Source organism: Marmota marmota, unplaced genomic scaffold, assembly GCF_001458135.2.
Source record: "Marmota marmota marmota unplaced genomic scaffold, marMar, whole genome shotgun sequence".
NCBI lineage: Eukaryota > Metazoa > Chordata > Mammalia > Rodentia > Sciuridae > Marmota > Marmota marmota.
Genome location: NW_026000243.1, coordinates 1747351 through 1765726, shown reverse-complemented (window position 1 = coordinate 1765726; position 18376 = coordinate 1747351). Strand labels below are relative to the sequence as shown.

The 18376-nt window shown below is 47.0% G+C and overlaps 2 protein-coding genes across 3 annotated transcripts; one reads left to right on the top strand and one right to left on the bottom strand.

Annotated features, from left to right (window-relative positions):
- The first annotated feature begins 122 nt into the window (after window positions 1-122).
- Vsig2 (V-set and immunoglobulin domain containing 2) lies at window positions 123-5515 on the top strand. Of its 2 annotated transcripts, none has more exons than XM_048796145.1 (7): window positions 123-1139; window positions 1570-1733; window positions 2136-2343; window positions 3165-3323; window positions 4218-4337; window positions 4541-4597; window positions 5325-5515. In XM_048796145.1, exons 1-7 carry the CDS (start codon window positions 1052-1054, stop codon window positions 5366-5368), a joined length of 840 nt encoding a protein of 279 aa, XP_048652102.1. In that variant the 5' UTR covers window positions 123-1051; the 3' UTR covers window positions 5369-5515. The 2 variants fall into 2 exon arrangements, with proteins under 2 accessions (XP_048652102.1, XP_048652101.1); XM_048796144.1 differs by having other exon boundaries at window positions 4453-4597.
- A 1769-nt stretch (window positions 5516-7284) lies between these two features.
- Window positions 7285-13380, bottom strand: Nrgn (neurogranin). Its single transcript, XM_015499119.2, has 2 exons — window positions 13099-13380; window positions 7285-7511 (listed from the first exon to the last, which is right to left on the bottom strand). Exons 1-2 carry the CDS (start codon window positions 13111-13113, stop codon window positions 7290-7292), a joined length of 237 nt encoding a protein of 78 aa, XP_015354605.1. The 5' UTR covers window positions 13114-13380; the 3' UTR covers window positions 7285-7289.
- Between the last annotated feature and the right edge of the window lie 4996 nt (window positions 13381-18376).

The window sequence follows — 18376 nt, the reverse complement described above, 5'->3', positions numbered from 1 at the left end:
GTTTTTATTTTGCAAATTTCAATAAATATACACTCTGTTTATATGAAATAAGAATCACATATCCTTTCCAATTGGGAATTCTCAGGAGTTGAGCTTCAGGAGGATGCAAAGTGGAACCTAACCAGGCTGTGGAAGCAGGAAGCTTCTCCATATAGCCTGAATTTACTGGCTTGGGATATCTCTATTCTAGAGTGTTTAGAAAGGTCATTTGCTGTCATATGTAAAGAGAAAGCACCCAATTCCTTAATCCAGTCTGAGCAGTAAGGGAATGAAAACGAAGGGTACGCTTTCTGCTGGAGTTCTGACGGTCCTGGTTTGGGGATGCATGCGTTTCCTCTCTTCTTCCTCAATGGGGCTGGGGAGGGGAACCTCCTTTGTGCTTCCTTCTCTCACACAATGGGATCCTTAACAAACACATCTCTTGCCTATGGTGTAGCAGTCCCTCTTGTTACTGAGGGAGAGCTGAGTGTAGAATGTGGTGCAGATACATGTCAAAATTCTGCCATGTTCTTTCCTAACAATGGTGAGAGCCTCTAGGTCTCAGTTTCTCTGTACAATGGAGGGGCTCTGGGAATGGGGAGGTGGGTGTGACTTATGGAGACTCTTACTCCGGCAAGTGGTGAACAGAAGAATTTTTGGAGGAACAAGAATCTCTGAAGGGGTCAGAAAGGGTCTAAGCCCGAATTACATGCTCACTGCAAGTATTTGCCAAGTCCCAGTGTTAGATTGCCTCCTCTTCCTCCAAAGACAATCTTTTCCTGCAGAGCTCCAGTTCTGAGCCCTGGCCCTCAGGGTACCCACCCAAAGCCCGGTTCTTTTACCAGGGCCTGACAGCTTCAGAAACTGAGGGAAGAGGAAGGAAAAGGAAGGAGGGCTACAGTGATTTCAGAGTTGGCCTGGAGGAGGGAGGAGCATTTCTCTACCTGAAGGTGCCAGCCTCTCCCCTTGTTTGCTCTGAGATAGTCAGTTTCGCTCCTGCCAGGCACGACAAGGCTACCCGCTGGGCACTACCTTCCCTTCCTCAGACCCCGACACCAAGACAGACCAACGCATGGCAGGACAGCTGGAGGTGGCCGTGACTGGGCTCCCTGCGGGGCCTTTCCTCTGCTGGGCTCTGCTGGGCTTTGTGTGCCTGAGTGGTGAGGAGAAGCCTCAGCGAGAGATGGGGGTGGGCTCTTTAAGGACTGCTCAGTCCCTGCGGTGTGGGCTAGGGCTGCTTCTGGGGCTAAGGCGGAGCCGGCTGATCCAGGCAGGGGTTGAGGGCCACCAGGGCAGAGGAGAGGGGCGCACCAGGCGGCATTCCTTAACCACGGCAGGGCTATTGTCTTCTTTTCTCCGCCAATACATCCTCATACCTGGCCCAGTCTTGGCCCTTTTACCCACAAAAATCCGGCTGGGCTGTGGGCACCTCCCTCCCGGAAACATCAGGTTTCAAGAAGAAAGGAGGGATTGGCTTGAGAAGAGTGCATTGTGGGGAGAGAGCCCCCAGCTCTTGATGTAGACACTGAAATATAGGCCAGACCTTCCAGATCACCAGGATTGTGGTTCTGCCTCCCTCTCCATCCTCAGCCCCAGGGATAGCTGTGGAGGTGAAGGTACCCACTGAGCCCCTGAGCGTGCCCGTGGGCAAGACTGCTGAGTTGAGCTGCAGTTACAGCACATCAGTGGGAGACAACTTCGCCCTGGAGTGGAGCTTTGTGCAGCCTGGAAAGCCCATCTCTACATCCCATCCCGTGAGCTGAGAGCCACTGTGACCCCAGTGGGGTTGGCCAGGAAGAATGAGGGCTTGGGGTGGGGGTACATTTGGGGATCAGTATTGCTTGGATGAAAAGGTAAGTGGGCTCTTGCTAGATCTTCTCAGTCTGTGTGACCCTATATTATCCTTACCTCTCCCATGGCTATATTAAAACCCCTTGTTAGTGAAGTCCCAGTTGGAATTACTGAACCCATTGAGGCTGAGGTGTTGCTGATTAATAGGATACATTGATGTTTTCCCTTAATAGTTCAGGCTACAGAGTAGCAACCTCCTCCACTAGTTCAAGTGAGTGGACTTATTCCCACTTCCATGTGGAAGCACTGTGGAATGGGTGCCAGAGAGAAAGGGGAACATATGTATGTCTTTTGCCTCTTCTCAGATCCTGTACTTCACCAATGGCCATCTGTATCCCACTGGTTCTAAGGCTGAACGGGCCAGTCTACTTCAGAACCCCCCCACAAGAGGGGTAGCCTCCCTGAGATTGACTGATGTCCGCCCCTCAGATACTGGAACCTATCTCTGTCATGTTAACAATCCACCAGATTTCTACACTAATGGGTTGGGGTTAATCAACCTTACTGTGCTGGGTAAGGCCAACTGGGGACCCACCAGTTAACCGTGTACTCTGAAAGTGTGTACAGGCCCTGTTAACTCTCCCCATATCCTGATTTCCAGCTGAAGGACACAACTGCACTGGGGACCTTAAAAAAAAAAAAAAAAATCCCCCTTCTGAAGACTTCTAATCTGTATAGTCAGTCATACTCTAATTCTGCCCTCCACAATGTCTCCTCCCTTAGGGCCCTAGTAACAAAGGGTCTGAGAGAAAAAGCCCTTCCCTTATATGGGGTCTGAGTCATACTCCTATCAGCTCCATTAGCCAGGAACCTCCCACTGATAGTTCAGATTTGGATTCTGTCCCTCCCAATAGTCAGTGGCAGAGAAGGAGGGTAGCCATGAAAGGAAGAAGTCCCCTATCACTGTGCACCACTTTGTGTTCAGAAATTCCATCTCGCCCCAAATCACAGCCTGGTCAGAGATGAGCAATCAAAAGAAACTATTAGAGGCAAGAGATGTTTAGATGGAAAAGATAAGACCAAGGAGATGTTGTGTGACTGCTATATTCAAATATCTGAAGGACTGTCATGGTGGAGGAGAGATTTTAATTTCTCACTGTGGGCCCAAAGGAACTGGAATCAAAGGGTAGATATTATTAACATGGACTTTGGCTCAACATGAGGAAGACCTTTAAAATACTCAAAATTTCCAATAGTAGAAATCACTTCCTGGGGATGCAGTGGTGTGTGGAGAGAAATGGACCATTATTTGGCAGGGGTATTAAATCAGGAAATGTAACACTTAGTTGGTGTGAGATTAGAAGATTGCTGAAGTACTTCTGTGATTTTTGCAGTACCCCCCAGTAACCCCTTATGCACTCAGAATGGGCCAACCTTTGTGGGGGGCTCTACTGAACTGAGATGCTACTCTTCTGAGGGAGCTCCGAAGCCAGTGTACAACTGGGTACGCCTTGGATCTTCTCCTACACCTTCTCCTGGTAGCATGGTTCAAGGTAAGGGCCCAGGGACTCAAAGAGGGAACTGCACACCTGCACAAATGTGGTCTCTAAATCCCATATACCCACATTACCAGTTCTATGACTATTGAGGATGAGACAAACCACTCTACCTTTTCCATGTCTCTTCCCTATATTATTCCCGTTCCGTCTGTCTTCTGCAGCCTGTGGCTGCATTCCTGGGAGTTATTTCTCAAATTAAATATTTTCCTGATATCCTGAAAGAGAGTAGAGAGCAAGGGGCATTCTTATGATTCCTACTTGTCTACTTTTGGGAGATTTTCTAAAGGGTCATGAATCACTTCCAAACTTCCTAGAGAAGAAACTGAAGCAGAGTGGAATGGGCTGGCTTGAATCATTTTAGCTGGTATCTTTGGAAGAGCCATATAGCTAAAAGCCTTAGCTTCTCAGTTTCCTCTAGTTGCCAGATCTCTCCTAATAGCCCCAGCTCCTGCAAACACCTTTATCAATCCAGGACGCCCCCCCCCCGCCCATCACTTCTTGATGTGTGTTCTGCCTTCTAAAGCAAGAGTTTAGAAAAACACTTAGATCAGTTTAGAGCCACCCCAGAGGATACAGTTTTTAGCAATTAATCCTTTTTACCCCCAACCAGGAACCTGACCTTAGCCAGTAAGAATCCAACTTCAATTCCATCACCTTCATGTTTGTGCAGTCTCCCTAAGCCTAAAAAGGTAATTATGTGAGGTGGAAAGAGCCCATAAGTTGAAGTGGCTTTGGAATTACTCTCTAGAAATTATTTACTTTCTGAGTCTGATTTCTCACCAATGGTATCAGGTTGTTCCTCTTTAGCAGGATAAAATGAATGAGCTTTCCTCATAGTAGGTGCTCATCCAGTTGACTGAGGTGACACACTTCCTTTTTTCCCTCTAGATGAGGTATCTGGCCAGCTCATTCTCACCAATCTCTCCCTGACCTCCTCGGGCACCTACCGCTGTGTGGCCACCAACCAGATGGGCAGTTCATCCTGTGAGCTGACCCTCTCTGTGACCGGTAGGGAATGCTCAGCAAAGGCCAGACTGAAAGGCTTGGGTTGGGGAGGCTGCATGAAGTGGTCTGAGGATGAGTCAAGAAGTTCTGAAGCTCTGAGGGCCTTATGTCTTCTTAGATTCCTCCAAAGGTCGAGTGGCTGGAACTCTGATTGGGGTGCTCCTGGGTGTGTTGCTCCTGTCAGTTGCTGCATTCTGTTTAATCAGATTCCAGAAAGAGAGGAAGAAGAAGCCCAAGGAGACATATGGGGGTAGTGAACTTCGGTGAGCAGGAGGGCTAGAGGGTGGTGCAAAGAGGGAGAAAAGGGTTTGGGTTGAAAGTGGAACCTTTAGCCCTCAAATTCTGACACTGTTAGAAGTGTTAGGGGGTAGGGATTACTGCTCATTCCTGGTATTTAGTGGTGGCAGATGCAATATAACCTATGCATGAGTGTGTGTGTGAACAATGTGTACAGGGTGAAAGAGTTAGTTTACAAGTTGGGACATGGATGACTCAGTTTACAGGACAGCCTGAACCCTTCTCAAATTTAAAAATGTTTACTCTTCTGTTTTTAAGGCGTGTGTTTGTGTGTATGTATGTGTGTATTTTAAATGTATTGGATTTATCCTGATCACTTAGCTGAGTTTAGTTCTGTGTGGGGCAATCAGGAAAAGAGGCCAAAGCTTCCTCTGTCCTCCACTTTAGCTGGACCAGAATAGGAATCAGAGCAAAATTTCTTCAAATGTGGTCCTCAGGTTACCTAAAAAAGTATCACCAGGAACTTATTAAACATTCAGTTTCAGGTCATTTTCTATCCCTCTTACAGTAAAATTTCTGGGTGAGTGTGTGTGTGTGTGTGTTGGGGGAGACAGGCCCTGGAATTTTCATTTTAACCAAAAGTTCCACAAACAATTATCAGGAATAGTAAAATGTAAAAGTTCCTGGGTTACAAGACAGCATCTGTCTGGAGGTTGCTTCTAACTTCAGTAAAAATTTGCTTATATCCATCAGGGAGGATGCCACGGCTCCTGGGATTTTTGAGCAATCTTCTATGAAGGTGGATTCTAGCAAAGGGCTCCTTGAAAGGTCCCCATCTACCAGTACTGTGACGACCACGAAGTCCAAGCTCCCTATGGTTGTCTGACTTCTGATCCCTGAGGGCAGTGAGGGGGAAGATCAATAATTAAAACCTTTGGGTACCATATTGTCTCTGGCGAATTTCTCTAGGCGGCCCAAAGAGTATTACTAGTAAGGGAAGGATTGGGCTTTAAATCCCAGAGATGATGCTATAAGCAGGAAGTTTGGTTGCGTCAAAGGGCAGATTTCAATCTAAGGGTTTCTCCATCTCACTTCCCCTCTGCTTTTTGGCTTGATCAAATGAGATTTGTTCAGGCTCCAACCGGTGGCTTTGTGCACCCAAACTCCCTCCCCTCCCGGCACCCTCTGAACACTTGGACATTCCTCTTTATTGTTCACATTCCAACCCAGAACGGTCACATGCACACACCGAGATTAAAAACCTTCCGGCCACAACCCCAGGAGCCCGGCGGGGCCGAAGCCGGAAGGGGCAGGGGCGGGGCCGCGGAAGACTCCTCCTACCGAGCCTCCAGGCGCTCGGCGTTTGCGTAAACAGGAGAGCTGGAGAGGCGGCTCTCAGGGTGCGCTGGGGAGAAGGAAGGGAACATGACAGGCAGGTGCGGGATAGGGACTTCCCTTCGGATCAGAGCAAGGGGCATCCGAAACCATGTAAACACTTTTCTCCCTTCCTCATGTCCCAGATTTAAAGTTCTGAGGCTAGGCTGGGGCGGGAATCGCACAGAGACGCAGGGCGCCCCCTATCGCTGCGCACAGAACCAAAGGACTGTTATTATTTTTTAAAATTGAGTGTACTTGGGCGACGCTTAGGGCGCCCTCCGCAGTGCGCGCAGGGAAGCGCACAGAGGCTGCGGAGGCAGAGCTGCATGCTGGGTGCGGGGAGAGGTGGGCGAGAAGCAAAAGGAGGAAAATTTGGGAGTGCGGGGTTTGGGGATCGGATGGGGAGGAAGGGCGAACAGGGACCACGCTAGACTGGAGGGCTAACTAAAAGGGCACGGACTTGGCGACTCCGCGAGGAAGCCTGCCTGGAAGAAAGAGTCTCTGGGACGCAGGGGGGGCTCCAGAAGCTGGCAGGCTGGTGGGGAGGAGGGGATCACAAACACGGTAGGGAAGTCTCGTCACTGCGAAGGGGACACGGCATCCATCTCTCCTTGGGAACTGAGGAAAGAGAAGGTCTGAGAACCTGCCCTCTCCTGGAATTTACTCTCCCCGTCCCTTCTACCTTTCTGAACAAGGCTACCAGGGGTCCCTAGTCACTCAGGACCCCCCCCCCCCCCCACTGAGTCAATGAGCTGAAATGAGCCCCGAGAAAGATACGTGAGTGAGACCGGGTGTGTTTATAGCCCTCGGCCGGGCTTGTGCGGCCAAATGAGGGTGACTGCGTGTTTGCGTTAATCCAGGTGTGACCCTGTCGCAGCCTCAGGCATCTCAATGAGTCGGAGGACTACTGGGGTAGCAAATGTGGAAGAGAGGAAAGCCACACTGGTGTGTTTCTCCCTGGGTGCAAGTTCCCCGGTTGGGAGTGAGTGAAGGCGGACGAGGAAGGGTTGGGAAAATGGTCCTCTTCTCCCACTTAGCATTCCCCCAAACCTCTCCGCTTGGGTCGTATTCGTTACCTTCTAAAATGTTCATTTCTTCTTCAGTCCAGGGCGGGGCAGAAGGCAGGGTGGAGAGGGAGAAACAGGTGAGTTCTCGGAAATCTCAGCACCTTTAGCCTCCTCCAACCCACCTCACCGGGCGGATTTCTACTCCCCACCCCCAGCTCCTTCCACACCTTTCTCTACCTTCAGCACGCCCTTAGTCTTCCCTTGCTCCTTCCTAGGAGCGTTGGGAAAGAGGGGTCTCCAGCTCGCAGCGCCCCTCCAGCCAGCCTCACCTGGCTTAGTCTCCGCTGGGGCCGCCGCCCGCGCCTCCCCGGGCGCCCCCAGCTCCGCCCGGTCCCCCAGGACCCGGGCCCTTCCGGCCGTGCTCTCCGCTCTTTATCTTCTTCCGCGCCATATGGCCCCGGAAACTCGCCTGGATTTTGGCAGCGGCCGCATTGGCACCAGGATCGTCCAGTGGGATGTCTAGAATGTCGTCGTCCGGCTTGGAGCAGGCGCTCTCCTGGGGAGGGAAGGGGAAGGGGTTCTTACTGGCGGGTCAGGTCGGAGACCCAGAGAGGGTAGGTTAGGACCAGAGTCTCGGGGGATTGAGAGGAGGACTACTGGGGTAGCAGATGTGGAAGAGAGGGAAGCCACACTGGTGTGTTTCTCCCTGGGCAACGAAAAGAGGAAGGTTCAGGGCTATGATGTGGGCATAGTTGTGCACTCACCTCAGGAAAGAAATACATGGTGGGATGGGGTACAAGAAATCCAGACAGCCCGGAGTGAGCCAAGGGCCCATTACCAGTGGCCAATTTAGGGGCGCTGCAAAATTGAGTGGACCGCGAGTTTGGAGGAGCAAAGTAAACAGGCATTCCTGGATGTGGCCACCCATTCCCCTGCTTTTAACGGCTGCCTCCAGTTCAGAAGGGGCCCTTCCCAGCCTAGGATTTTCTGGGGATTGGGTACGTAAGATTCACCAGGACAGCCTTTTCCTGAGTAGAACAGTACCAGAGCTCAGCTGGAATTAGGGAGAGCATGGGGCCAAAGCTCAGTGAATCAGCCTCCCCTCTACCCCCGCATATGGGTTAGAGGCCAAGAGACTATTTTCCCATGGACTCTTCACTTTCCCACTGTTCCCCAGGTTGACCTCACAACCTGGAGTCTCAGAATAAGTGACAGACAAAATCTATCACTTAAAAAAACAAAACAAAAAAACAAGGAAAAGATCAGCAGGAGCAAGAAGCCCTTTCCTTGGTGTGCTTATTGGAAGAAAGTAATTAGGACAATAGCTACCATTTATGCACATATGTTGTTCCAGGTGCAATAATACAGTGTTTTACAAGCATTATTTTATTTAGCTTTCAAAAATAAAGCAACGACATATCTTTTTATTATTACCCCAGTTTATTATGATAAAACTGGCGATTGGTTTAAAAACCTATCTGGTGAAACAAAAAAGCAACAAACAAAGAAAAAACCTATCTGCTGTCATACAGAAAGTTATCAATGGACCAAAAATTCGAACCTTTGTATATCAGGGTCTAGAGTACATTTCTAACCCCCACTTAGGATAAACAGATGCAACCCAGAAAGCAAACCAAGGCTCTACCACATGCTGTAACTGTGTTGTCTTGGGCAAGTTATCTAATCTTTTCTTAGTTCCTTCATCTGAAAAACCAGGATAATAATATCCACCTCTATGGGTTGTGGGGAAGAATAAATAGCATGATATGCATAAAGTTTCTGGCACAGACTAGTTGCTCAATAAATGGTAGCTATATATTATGATTGTTTTATATAATATTATATTGATGCAAAATAATTGCTTCTGTATGCCAAAAGTGGTCATATAATAACAATTTTACAAAGTTCATTCTAATATACAAATACAAGCCACATAATGTTTTGGTCAATGACAGATCTCATATATAATGATGATACTATAAGATTATATCATTTAATGTTGTCATAATTATCTTCATTGGGGTAATTATACTATATATTGTTTGCACAATTCAAATGACACATTTTTCAGAACATGTTAACATCATTATGGAATGTGTAACTGTAATCTGACCATCCCATACCCAAAGTAGGTTTCTGTCTCTCTCATGGCCTGCCCTAGCTGACAGTAGAAAGAATTAAGGAATTGATATAATGAATTTCAGTGGTTAGGATGGAATAGAAAAAGTCTCAGCATTTGGCCCCTTTGTGGCTTAACATGACTTATGGCATCAGTGTGGACTGGGATGATGATGATTACTGGCAAGTTAGAAGACCATTTCTCCTTTGTTTTGGCCCCATGGCTTCTAGGAATGTGTCTGAGGACATGCATTGCTTTTACTCTCTTTTTCTTCTCAGACAGTAGCTGACCAAGGTCTCACATAAAAATGGTAACTCAGTTCTACTCCTGCCCCCTTCTGGTCAGTTATCTAGTCTTAGAAGTGAGGCTTCAATGATCACTGTCCCAGACAGGTTGACCCAGGAGTACAGGTTTAAATTCTGGATGCCCTTGCCAGGATTTCCCAGGCTGTCCTCATTTTGTGGGCTTTCATGGTTCTTCAATTTGTGCTGAGATGTTCACAATCCATGGATATAAATACAATTTCAAGGAGTTACCAGGCGGCTGATATTGTGTAGAGGGGCCCTCTTTTTTGTCTTTTCCTAAGTCTCAATCTCTCCCTGACCTTTTATTTTTTAATTCACATAAAATCTAAAACAACTCCTTTGGGTTCTTTGATTCTCAGAGTTCAAGTCTTTCTTGGAATATTCTCTGGGAACAGAGAGACTTCTTTTCAAAAGGGGGCAACAACTATTAAAAAAAAAATCCAGCCCACTAGGCTCTTGGGCCTTGGCAGTCATGGAGGCGTGGGGAAGTTGAGTGGAGCAAGGGTGTCTTTCTCCAGTCTCCCAAGACCCCACCTGCTGTCTCCACCCACCCCAGCTGGATCCAAAATGGAAACCTACCCCCAGAATCAGCTCCCTCTCCCTCAAGCTGAGTTCTCAGGATAGAGCTAGCTTTGAGGTGGCCTGTTCCAGATCTGTTCACAGATCTGCAGGGAGAGTAGTAGGAATAGGGAAAAAGGCTCATTGGTCACAGTAAGCGGGTGCCTTCCAAAGTCAAGACTGATGGTGTATCCCGGAGAACTCTGTATGAACTGGGTGACATTTAGCAGGAGATGTGAAGGTGGAGCGATGGTTTCTAGTCCCACTGGGCACATCATTTTCCCTCTAGGAACCTTATTTTATTTTCAGCCACAACTAAAACTTGGCTGAGATGAATAAAGTCTCCTTGAGCTCCCAAATCCTAATAACTATAAGAATTATTCCTGTTGGGTGCTTATTATGTGTCAGTTCCTGTGCTCAACACTGCACATTTTACCTATTCAATCCCCATTTTGGAAGTCTGGGAAGAGTCTCAGAGATATTTTGTAACTTCCCTGAGGTTGCATAGTTGATAAACAATGTAATGATCTGATTCAAGGCAGGCAATCATTTTATGAATTCAGCTGGACCAGGTTGACTAGACCAAGCAAAAGAAAGGAGTAGGATCCAAAATATGTTCCTCTGCTTTTTCATAGTAAATGAATGCAGGAAAATCTCATATATATATATATATATATATATATATATATATATATATANTCATATATTCATATATATATATATATATATATATATATATATATATATGAATGATTTAAAAAAATAAGGAGATCTGTCCTGTCCCCCCGCCCCCTGCCATTTGTGTATCAGCCTCGTGACCAAGAAGAAAGAAGGAGGAAGGCTAGTGGTCTTCCTAAAGACCAGGTGACCAGGTGAAATGGTCATGGAGGAGTTCCAGAATGAAAAATGAAGAGGCACACTGACTGCTTTCTGTACATATCACAGCTCCCTCCTAGCATTGAGCCCAGACCTCCAAAGAATTGGGTAGGAAAATGTCTGGCCTCAGCCCCATCCTTCTCTAACCCTTCACCTCAGCGTCCGTCCCCTTTCCCACTTCCTGTTGTCCTGCACAGTCCAAGAATGGTGCCTGTTCTTGCTCGTTCCTTTGGCCCTGAAAACCTAAGACATGAAAAAGGAAAGTTCCTGTGTACAGGGTGCACTGGAAGAGGTGCCCCAGAGCCTGGGTCACTGGGATCAGTGTATCTGCCACCTTCATATTTTTTGGGTGGGTGTCCTTTCCTTTTTTTAGGAGACACTGAATGCAACCCTGTCTACTAGTCCCTTAGATGTTATCTATCAACACCTGTCATCTGTTACCTAGCTAGCTATTTGCCCTACACAAATGGCTTCCTGGGCACTCACAAGCACCATCCAGGGCTGACCAGGGCCTTCAGGTGGACTCCACACCCCTCCCTTATTACTCCTGCAGACACAGGAGGTGACAGGCTACATTCCTTCCCTGCCTTCTTGGATTCTTTGTTCTTTCCACTGACCGTGCCTCCTGCTTTCCTTTCCCTATCATTTGGATCTTCTCATCTTATTCCTTCATGCTCAGCAATACCCTTCCCCCACTCACTCAGATCTCTGAATTCACGATTCATTTTATTTACTTTACTTTATAAAACATTGCGGGTTGAGAGGTTCTTCCTCAGTGGATCCCAGAAACCTCCATTTCTCCTTTCGCAACCAAAAAAATTGTTTCTTGATCTGGGGATGGAGTTCAGTGGGAAAGCCATACATACTTAGCATGAAGGAGGCCCTAGGTTCAAACCCCAGCACAGTAAATACAAAAATAAATAAGTCCCTGAAGAATAACAAGCAAAGGGAAAATGATGTTATCAGTGTTCTCCAAGGGGCAGGACTGTATGTGATTGACATGTTTCTTTTTATACTTTCTCTGTTCTTTATATTTACTATTATGTGCATGTTGCTTTTATAATGAGGAAAAGACAATATAGTTGGAGGAGAGGTTAACGTATAGCTATTTGAATGAAACAAGGCTCTGCTTGAATCCTGTCTCCATATCCAGGAGCGCTGCCTCCTTGGGAAAATAATTTCTTGAAGCCTCAATATGCACATCTGTGAAATAATATCTACCTCACAGAGTTGTGATGATTAAATATAAAATGTAAGGTTATGGTGAGCAATCACAAACTGGCAGTTATTATGGATACTAATAAGAGTTAAAATCACAACTATGACTTGCTTCTAAGTTCTTTCAGCCTCTTGATATCCAAAGTCTCACCTCTTACAGAACTGGGGTATTCTTTAATTCCCAAGCTCATTCCCCTCACCTTTTTGTACACTATGGGGTGGGGAGAGGACAAATCAATTGATAGAATACAATTATTCTATCAATTGTATGTAGGGGATAAAATAAATTTCTATGCGCATGATCACTGTACTCTAGTGACCAGGAGTCAGGTCCTGTGCCGTGTGCTTGCATACAGGGTCACCTTAACAGTAATCTACTTTTGCATTAGGCACTTGCTGCATCCTGGTCTCCGTGTGGGCGCTGACAAACTGCAGACGCTTCCTTTCCTAGCCAGCAGGGCTCTCTCGCGGTCACTTCACCCAGCCCCCTCAGAGTGAGAAGGCTTTGGGGGCCGGGCCAACTCCTCTCCAGAACCACACTGACTAGGCTTTTTGCTGCCCATCCTCACTACTAAGACCAGTATGGACCGATTACCTCCATCTACATTGTGCAGGGACTTAGGCGATCTTCCGAGGATCGGAAAGATCAGTATGTCCACCCACCGACAACAGTGCCAGTGGGCTATTATATGGTATAGAGGACAAATGCCAGAGGAGAGAATTCGCCGCAGCTTCGCTAGGCGACGATTTTCAGCGTCTCACAGGAGGAAGTTCCTCCTGTCGTCTAACCTGCAGTTTCTCTGCTGCAAAGCCCTGCCCAGCTGGAAGTCCAACCTAGACTGCTTGGCGGATGGGCGCTCAGACGCCCCCGCTAGTTGGGGAGCATTTTTTCCCTAGGGCTTTCGAGTGAGGCGAGAGCCTTCCATCACCCATCACCCACGTCTCAGCAGGCGTCCTCCTAGGTCTTCCGCACCCACTTCCATCCTTCACTCACCCTGCAGGTGGTTCTCGAGCTCTCTTTGCCCCAGACCAAGCTGAGTGCCAGTTCCCCAGGCCCTCTGACTTACCGTGCAGCAGTCCATGCTAGTGTTGGGGGTCCTTGGCTGGGGTGGAGCCTGGCGCAGGGCGGGGGTGGGGGGGTCTGTGTGATGTTGGGTGGCAGCTCTTGGGCTGTCCGAGGCCGGCGGACCGGCGCAGAACCAGCAGCTCTCCTCTCAGGTCCGGTCTCCCGCGCTCAGCTCCGCTCGCGAATGTAACCTGAGCCCTGCTGTCGTGAAGCCAATCAGGAGACGCCTTCAGCAGGGTGGGCGGGGAGAACTGGAAGGAGGACCACTCCCTCTCTCCGCTCTGTCGGTTCTCTCCGCCTTGCTCCGGCTCCTTCCCTTACCCCTCCGCCTACTCACTTCCATCCATTCCACCTACACACCCCACCCTCCCCAATTCAATCCCCTTGCTTGCTAAACCTTGGACTGCCAGGCAGATGTTTGCCGGAGTAGGCAGAAGGAGGCCCCCGACATTCCGAGCCCAGACACACATCTGGGCACATCACGCCTTCCTGGCCATAGATAGAAAACCACAAACCCCCTACCCACCACCCTACACTTCCACAATCTAGCTAGAGCCCCAAATATGGCTTCTTCTAACTTCCCTCCCCCCCAGTCCGCAAAGAAAAGCTCCAAAGACGTGTGGCAAAAAAAAAAAAAAAAAAAGTCCCATCATCACGCCTGCTAGCCTGCTATGCAGTGAAGAGTGTTGGTGCGCAACCTGGTGATGAGCACACAACACAAAAGTTTACAAGCCCCACCGGTACAAATATGATACTCCCCCAGGCTCACTAAGATATGCCTTTCTTCCAACAGACAGACACCACAAAACAACCTGCAAAAACAACTACACAGACCTTGTACGTACGCACAGCTGTGCAGATGTAAAGTATATACAGACATCCTATGTTTTGGGTGATGGCACTGTGTATACACACACATAACAATCACCCTACTCAAGATGTCTAGATTACAGTATGTATTATCTATATATCCATTCACCATCTGTTATCTATCAACTGTGCATTAAACAAAATCATCTACATACAACACCTGTTTTGTATATATTTGTATATTGGTACAAACTTTGAAGAAACACCTTTTACCCCCTTTCCACTCCTCATACCAGACTCCTCCTTTTGATCCATAGCGTCAAAATAAGACAATATTTAACTACCCTCATCCTTGGTCCTAGGAAGAAGAAAAAATACCCCAAACCCAGTAGTATACAGAATTGTCAAAAATTATTGGCCCTTTGGGTCCATGATGAGAAAGGCTATGGTGTTCAACAAGGCTGGGAAGGGGAGATGTGGAAGCAGCATCTCCCAGGGACAGCTTGCTACTTATGTGGTAGCCCACCATTCCGAGCTTGTCAGGGTACCAGAGCTGGCATTGTGACATGTTGTGTGGGTAGGATGGACCATCTCTGAGAAAACTAGAAAGTCTTTCTCAGCTAAGATCTCAAAGGGAGGAAGGAGAAAATGATGAACTACTGCTCAGAGTAGAGGAGGGGGAAATGCACTGTGGCTCTGTTGGGACAGGAGACCCTGGAACAGCATTCTAATAAATCTATAGTCATTGGCCACTCACAGCATGGCTGTTACATGCTTCCTTCCCACCCAAATATTGGGGCTGGATGTTTTTTTTACCAAAAGAAAAATGAGTGGGAGGGGAAATGAGTGTCCACTCAGGATGGAGATAGGATTAACCAGCTTGGGGCTCTAAGCTGAGCTGGAGGCTGGCTGGGATTCCAGGGCTTGGGGTGTAGGGGTGTCTCTCCCAGCATGTTGGGACCCACCCACCCCTGTAACTGAAAAATCTGTTCCCCAATCTGTCTCTGGCACATCCTTCATCCCCCACCTCCACCAAATGGCAGGATGTCCTGGGAACTCAGGCCTTTGCCTAAATGATAGGCACATCTGGAGCTTTAAGTTATGCCAATTCCCCTTGTACTTCAGTTCCAAAATCCAGAGAAAAGAGGGAAAGAGGAAATTGAGGAAGAGAGAGGATGTGAAGCCTGGACTCTGCTTTTCCCTTCCCAAATTAGAGCCAAGGAATTCAGTATTTGGTGAGTTTGCAGTAAAGTCTCCCAAGTTGCTAGGCAACATTCCTCTGCAGGCTGTGCTGCCTCTGGGCCCTTCTTCCTGCTGGTCAGAGCTGAAAGGGGGGTATCTTTACAACACTTCCCTCCCCCTAAACTCCCACACAGGCAGCATAGCCCTTCCCTCTTTCTGAAAGACACCTTGGTGTGGGGCGAGAATGTCTAAATACTGGCGGACCGATGGGAGAACAGATACAGCAACTATCAGCTCCATCCACAAAACAACCATTTCATCAACAGCTCACTTGAGGCGCCTACGCAGAACTGGCCACAGTGCTTGCCCTGGGGGATGGGCAGGCTCTGAGGTGAGAAGACAGACAGAGGAAGGCAGAGACCAGAACAAGAAGACAGATACTCAAAAAATTCAAACACCTAGAGGCAAATGACAGATACTTGGAGTCAAAGGCACAGACACACACTCCGTGCAACCACAGAGACGCACACCCTGAGCAGGATGTCACACGATGACATCTCAGATTGGACCACTGATGGCCTCGGAGCTAGAGTGAACACCAAACTCAGTGAGAAGTCCCTCTCTTGGACTAGGTGGCAGGACTTTGTCAGCAAGGTGAGCTGGTAGGACTCAGAGGCTGTGATTCTAAATTAGATGAGCTAGGAAGAGGAACAGGTGTAGTATGGGATCCCTGAGCCTGGCTCCCCACGGTTATTGTCTTTGGCATGGTGATCCAGGTAACATTCTCTGGGGTAGCCTGCCTGGCCTGTATCCTGAGTGTCACAGGCCAACTTTTGGAGTGGTACCTATTAGCCAGCTGGACTTGGATCCTGTAGTCCTTCTTGACACTTCCAGTTTTGAGAACTCTTCTCTATATTTGCCAGCCCCCACAACCACTGAAGGAAAAGGGTTGCAGGCCTGAAAAGGAGATAAGCTCCAGAAGGGCCGGGTTAGGAAGGGAGCTGGGGCATGTAAGTGCCGTGGGCTGGAACCAGTAGGAGCGTGGAGGTAGAAGGTAAAGAATAGAAGCCAAGGCAGGCAGAAGAGGAGATGGAGACAAAAGAAAGAATAAAATATGGATTACTGCAAAGCTTCTGTGGTCCAATACAGATCCTTGGGACAGATGGAGGGGGATTTGGAGAGGGCTGGTCCTAGTAAGCAGACAGAAAAGCCAAGGCACGTGACAATCTATTTGCCAATACTTACTCATGGCTTCCTTTCTTTGGAGTGGGCACTTTCTGAACATAACATCCCAGCTCAAGCCCACAGAGGGACTCCAAATAAGAAGGGGGTGGGAAAGTAGGAGGAGCTGACTGGGGGCTTCTTAGGTCAGGATTTTACCCATTTAGTAGAGGGAGTGGGGGTAGCTGACTGGGGGCTTCTTAGGTCAGGATTTTACCCATTTAGTAGAGGGAGTGGGGGTAGCAGGAAATTCAGTTTTCTCTGCAAATATTTCAGCTTTTGCTGTAGTAGTATTTTTAGCAACCTGGTTGGCAGAGGAGGAGCCCGGGAACATTTTTTAAAGGGGCCTCTGCTAGACTGGAGGGCTCTTTGCACCATCACCCCACATGTCAGAAAGAAGAGAGGGAGAAAGGACATGGCTTAAAGGGTGCATTCAAATTTAAAAATCGGGTTTGCTGGATATTAGGCGACCATCACCTTATCTTCATCAGTAGTTGTTTTCAGTCATCATCATCAGCATTGCTATGTTGGCAGCATTATGAAAAAAGAGTAAATATTTCTTAAACTTCTGTTGTGAGCAGAGTGCTACTAGGGGCATAATATAGAAGGCTTGCTATAATAGACAATTGGTTCTACGTATTCATGGTTTTGGGTTCTGCATTTGTAGATTAAGCCAACCGCAGGTCAAAAACATTCAGAGAAAAAAATAAAACTGTACTGAACAGGTATAGACTTTGTTCTTGTCATTATTCCACAAGTTACATTATAGTATAACAACTATTTACATGAAATTTACATTGAATTAAATATTAAAAGTAAGATAGAGAGGATTTAAAATATATAGGAGGATGTGCGTAGGTTATATGCAAATATCATGCCATTTTATATGAGGGACTTGAGCATCTGCAGATTTTGTAACTGTGGAGGTCCTGGAACGAGTCCCCCAGGAATACAGAGGGATGACAGTTCTTGGTAAGATTGAGGAAAGAACCAACAGAGTTGAGTGAGTACTAATTACATTTGGGAATTTTTTTCCCCCAGTGCTGGGGATTGAACCCCAGGGTATCGTGCACACTAGACAAATGTTCTAACACTAAGCTACATCCCCAGCTACTAGGTTACATTAGAATACATTGCAAAGTGCTTTCCAAAGTGCTTTCACATGTGTTATTTAAGGTGGTAGTCTTAAGGACTATGGAGGGATGTAACCCTTTCTTTCTGAAGACAAAACTGAGGCTGAAAGAGGTTAAGTGACCTGTTACTTGAGTGGTGTTAGACTTCTAATGTAATGCAGAAGGAGGACTGAAACACTGAAGTTCTAACTTAGAATTCTCTTTTCCTTCTAAAATACCTCTAATATTTGTACTCAGTGTAATGAGCCAGCCACATGGTCAACAAATCAGACAAAATCTCTACTCTCTTAGTTCTTATAGTCTGATGAAAAAAAGTACAGGGGTGTGTATGTGTGTGTGTGTGTGTTTTCAAAGCTGGGAATGGAACCAGGAGCTTCTCACATGCTAGGAAAGTGCTCTACCATTGAGCTATACTCTCAGCTCTTTTCCCCCTATTGTTGTCTACCTCAGGGTAGAGGGGAAAAATTCTTATCCAGAAGGTGGAGACATCTTGAAATCATCCAGAATGGTCATCTCTTGGAATGTGTGTATGTGATTAGTATCCCAGCCCCATCCTTCTTTGTGCTGATACTTGAAGCTTGGAGTGATCCATGGCTATACCATTCACTTGATATCTACCATTTATTGTCTTATATTAATACTTATAATTTTTTAATTTTAGAAAAATTTAAACATATGCAAAAGTAAGTAAAGTACTATATAATTAACTCCAATGTGCCCATCATTCATCAACAATTCTCAAACCATCGCTCAATGTATTTAGTCTATATTTCTTATGATTTCCTGAGTATCATTTATTATCTATCTCTGAGCTATAAGAACTGCTTAATACTTCTTTTCAAGTATATGATTATTAAACTGTAAGTTCTGTTGGTTAAGAGGAGATTCTGGTGATACAGTGTACAGCATGGTGACTTTTGCTAAGAGAGTAGA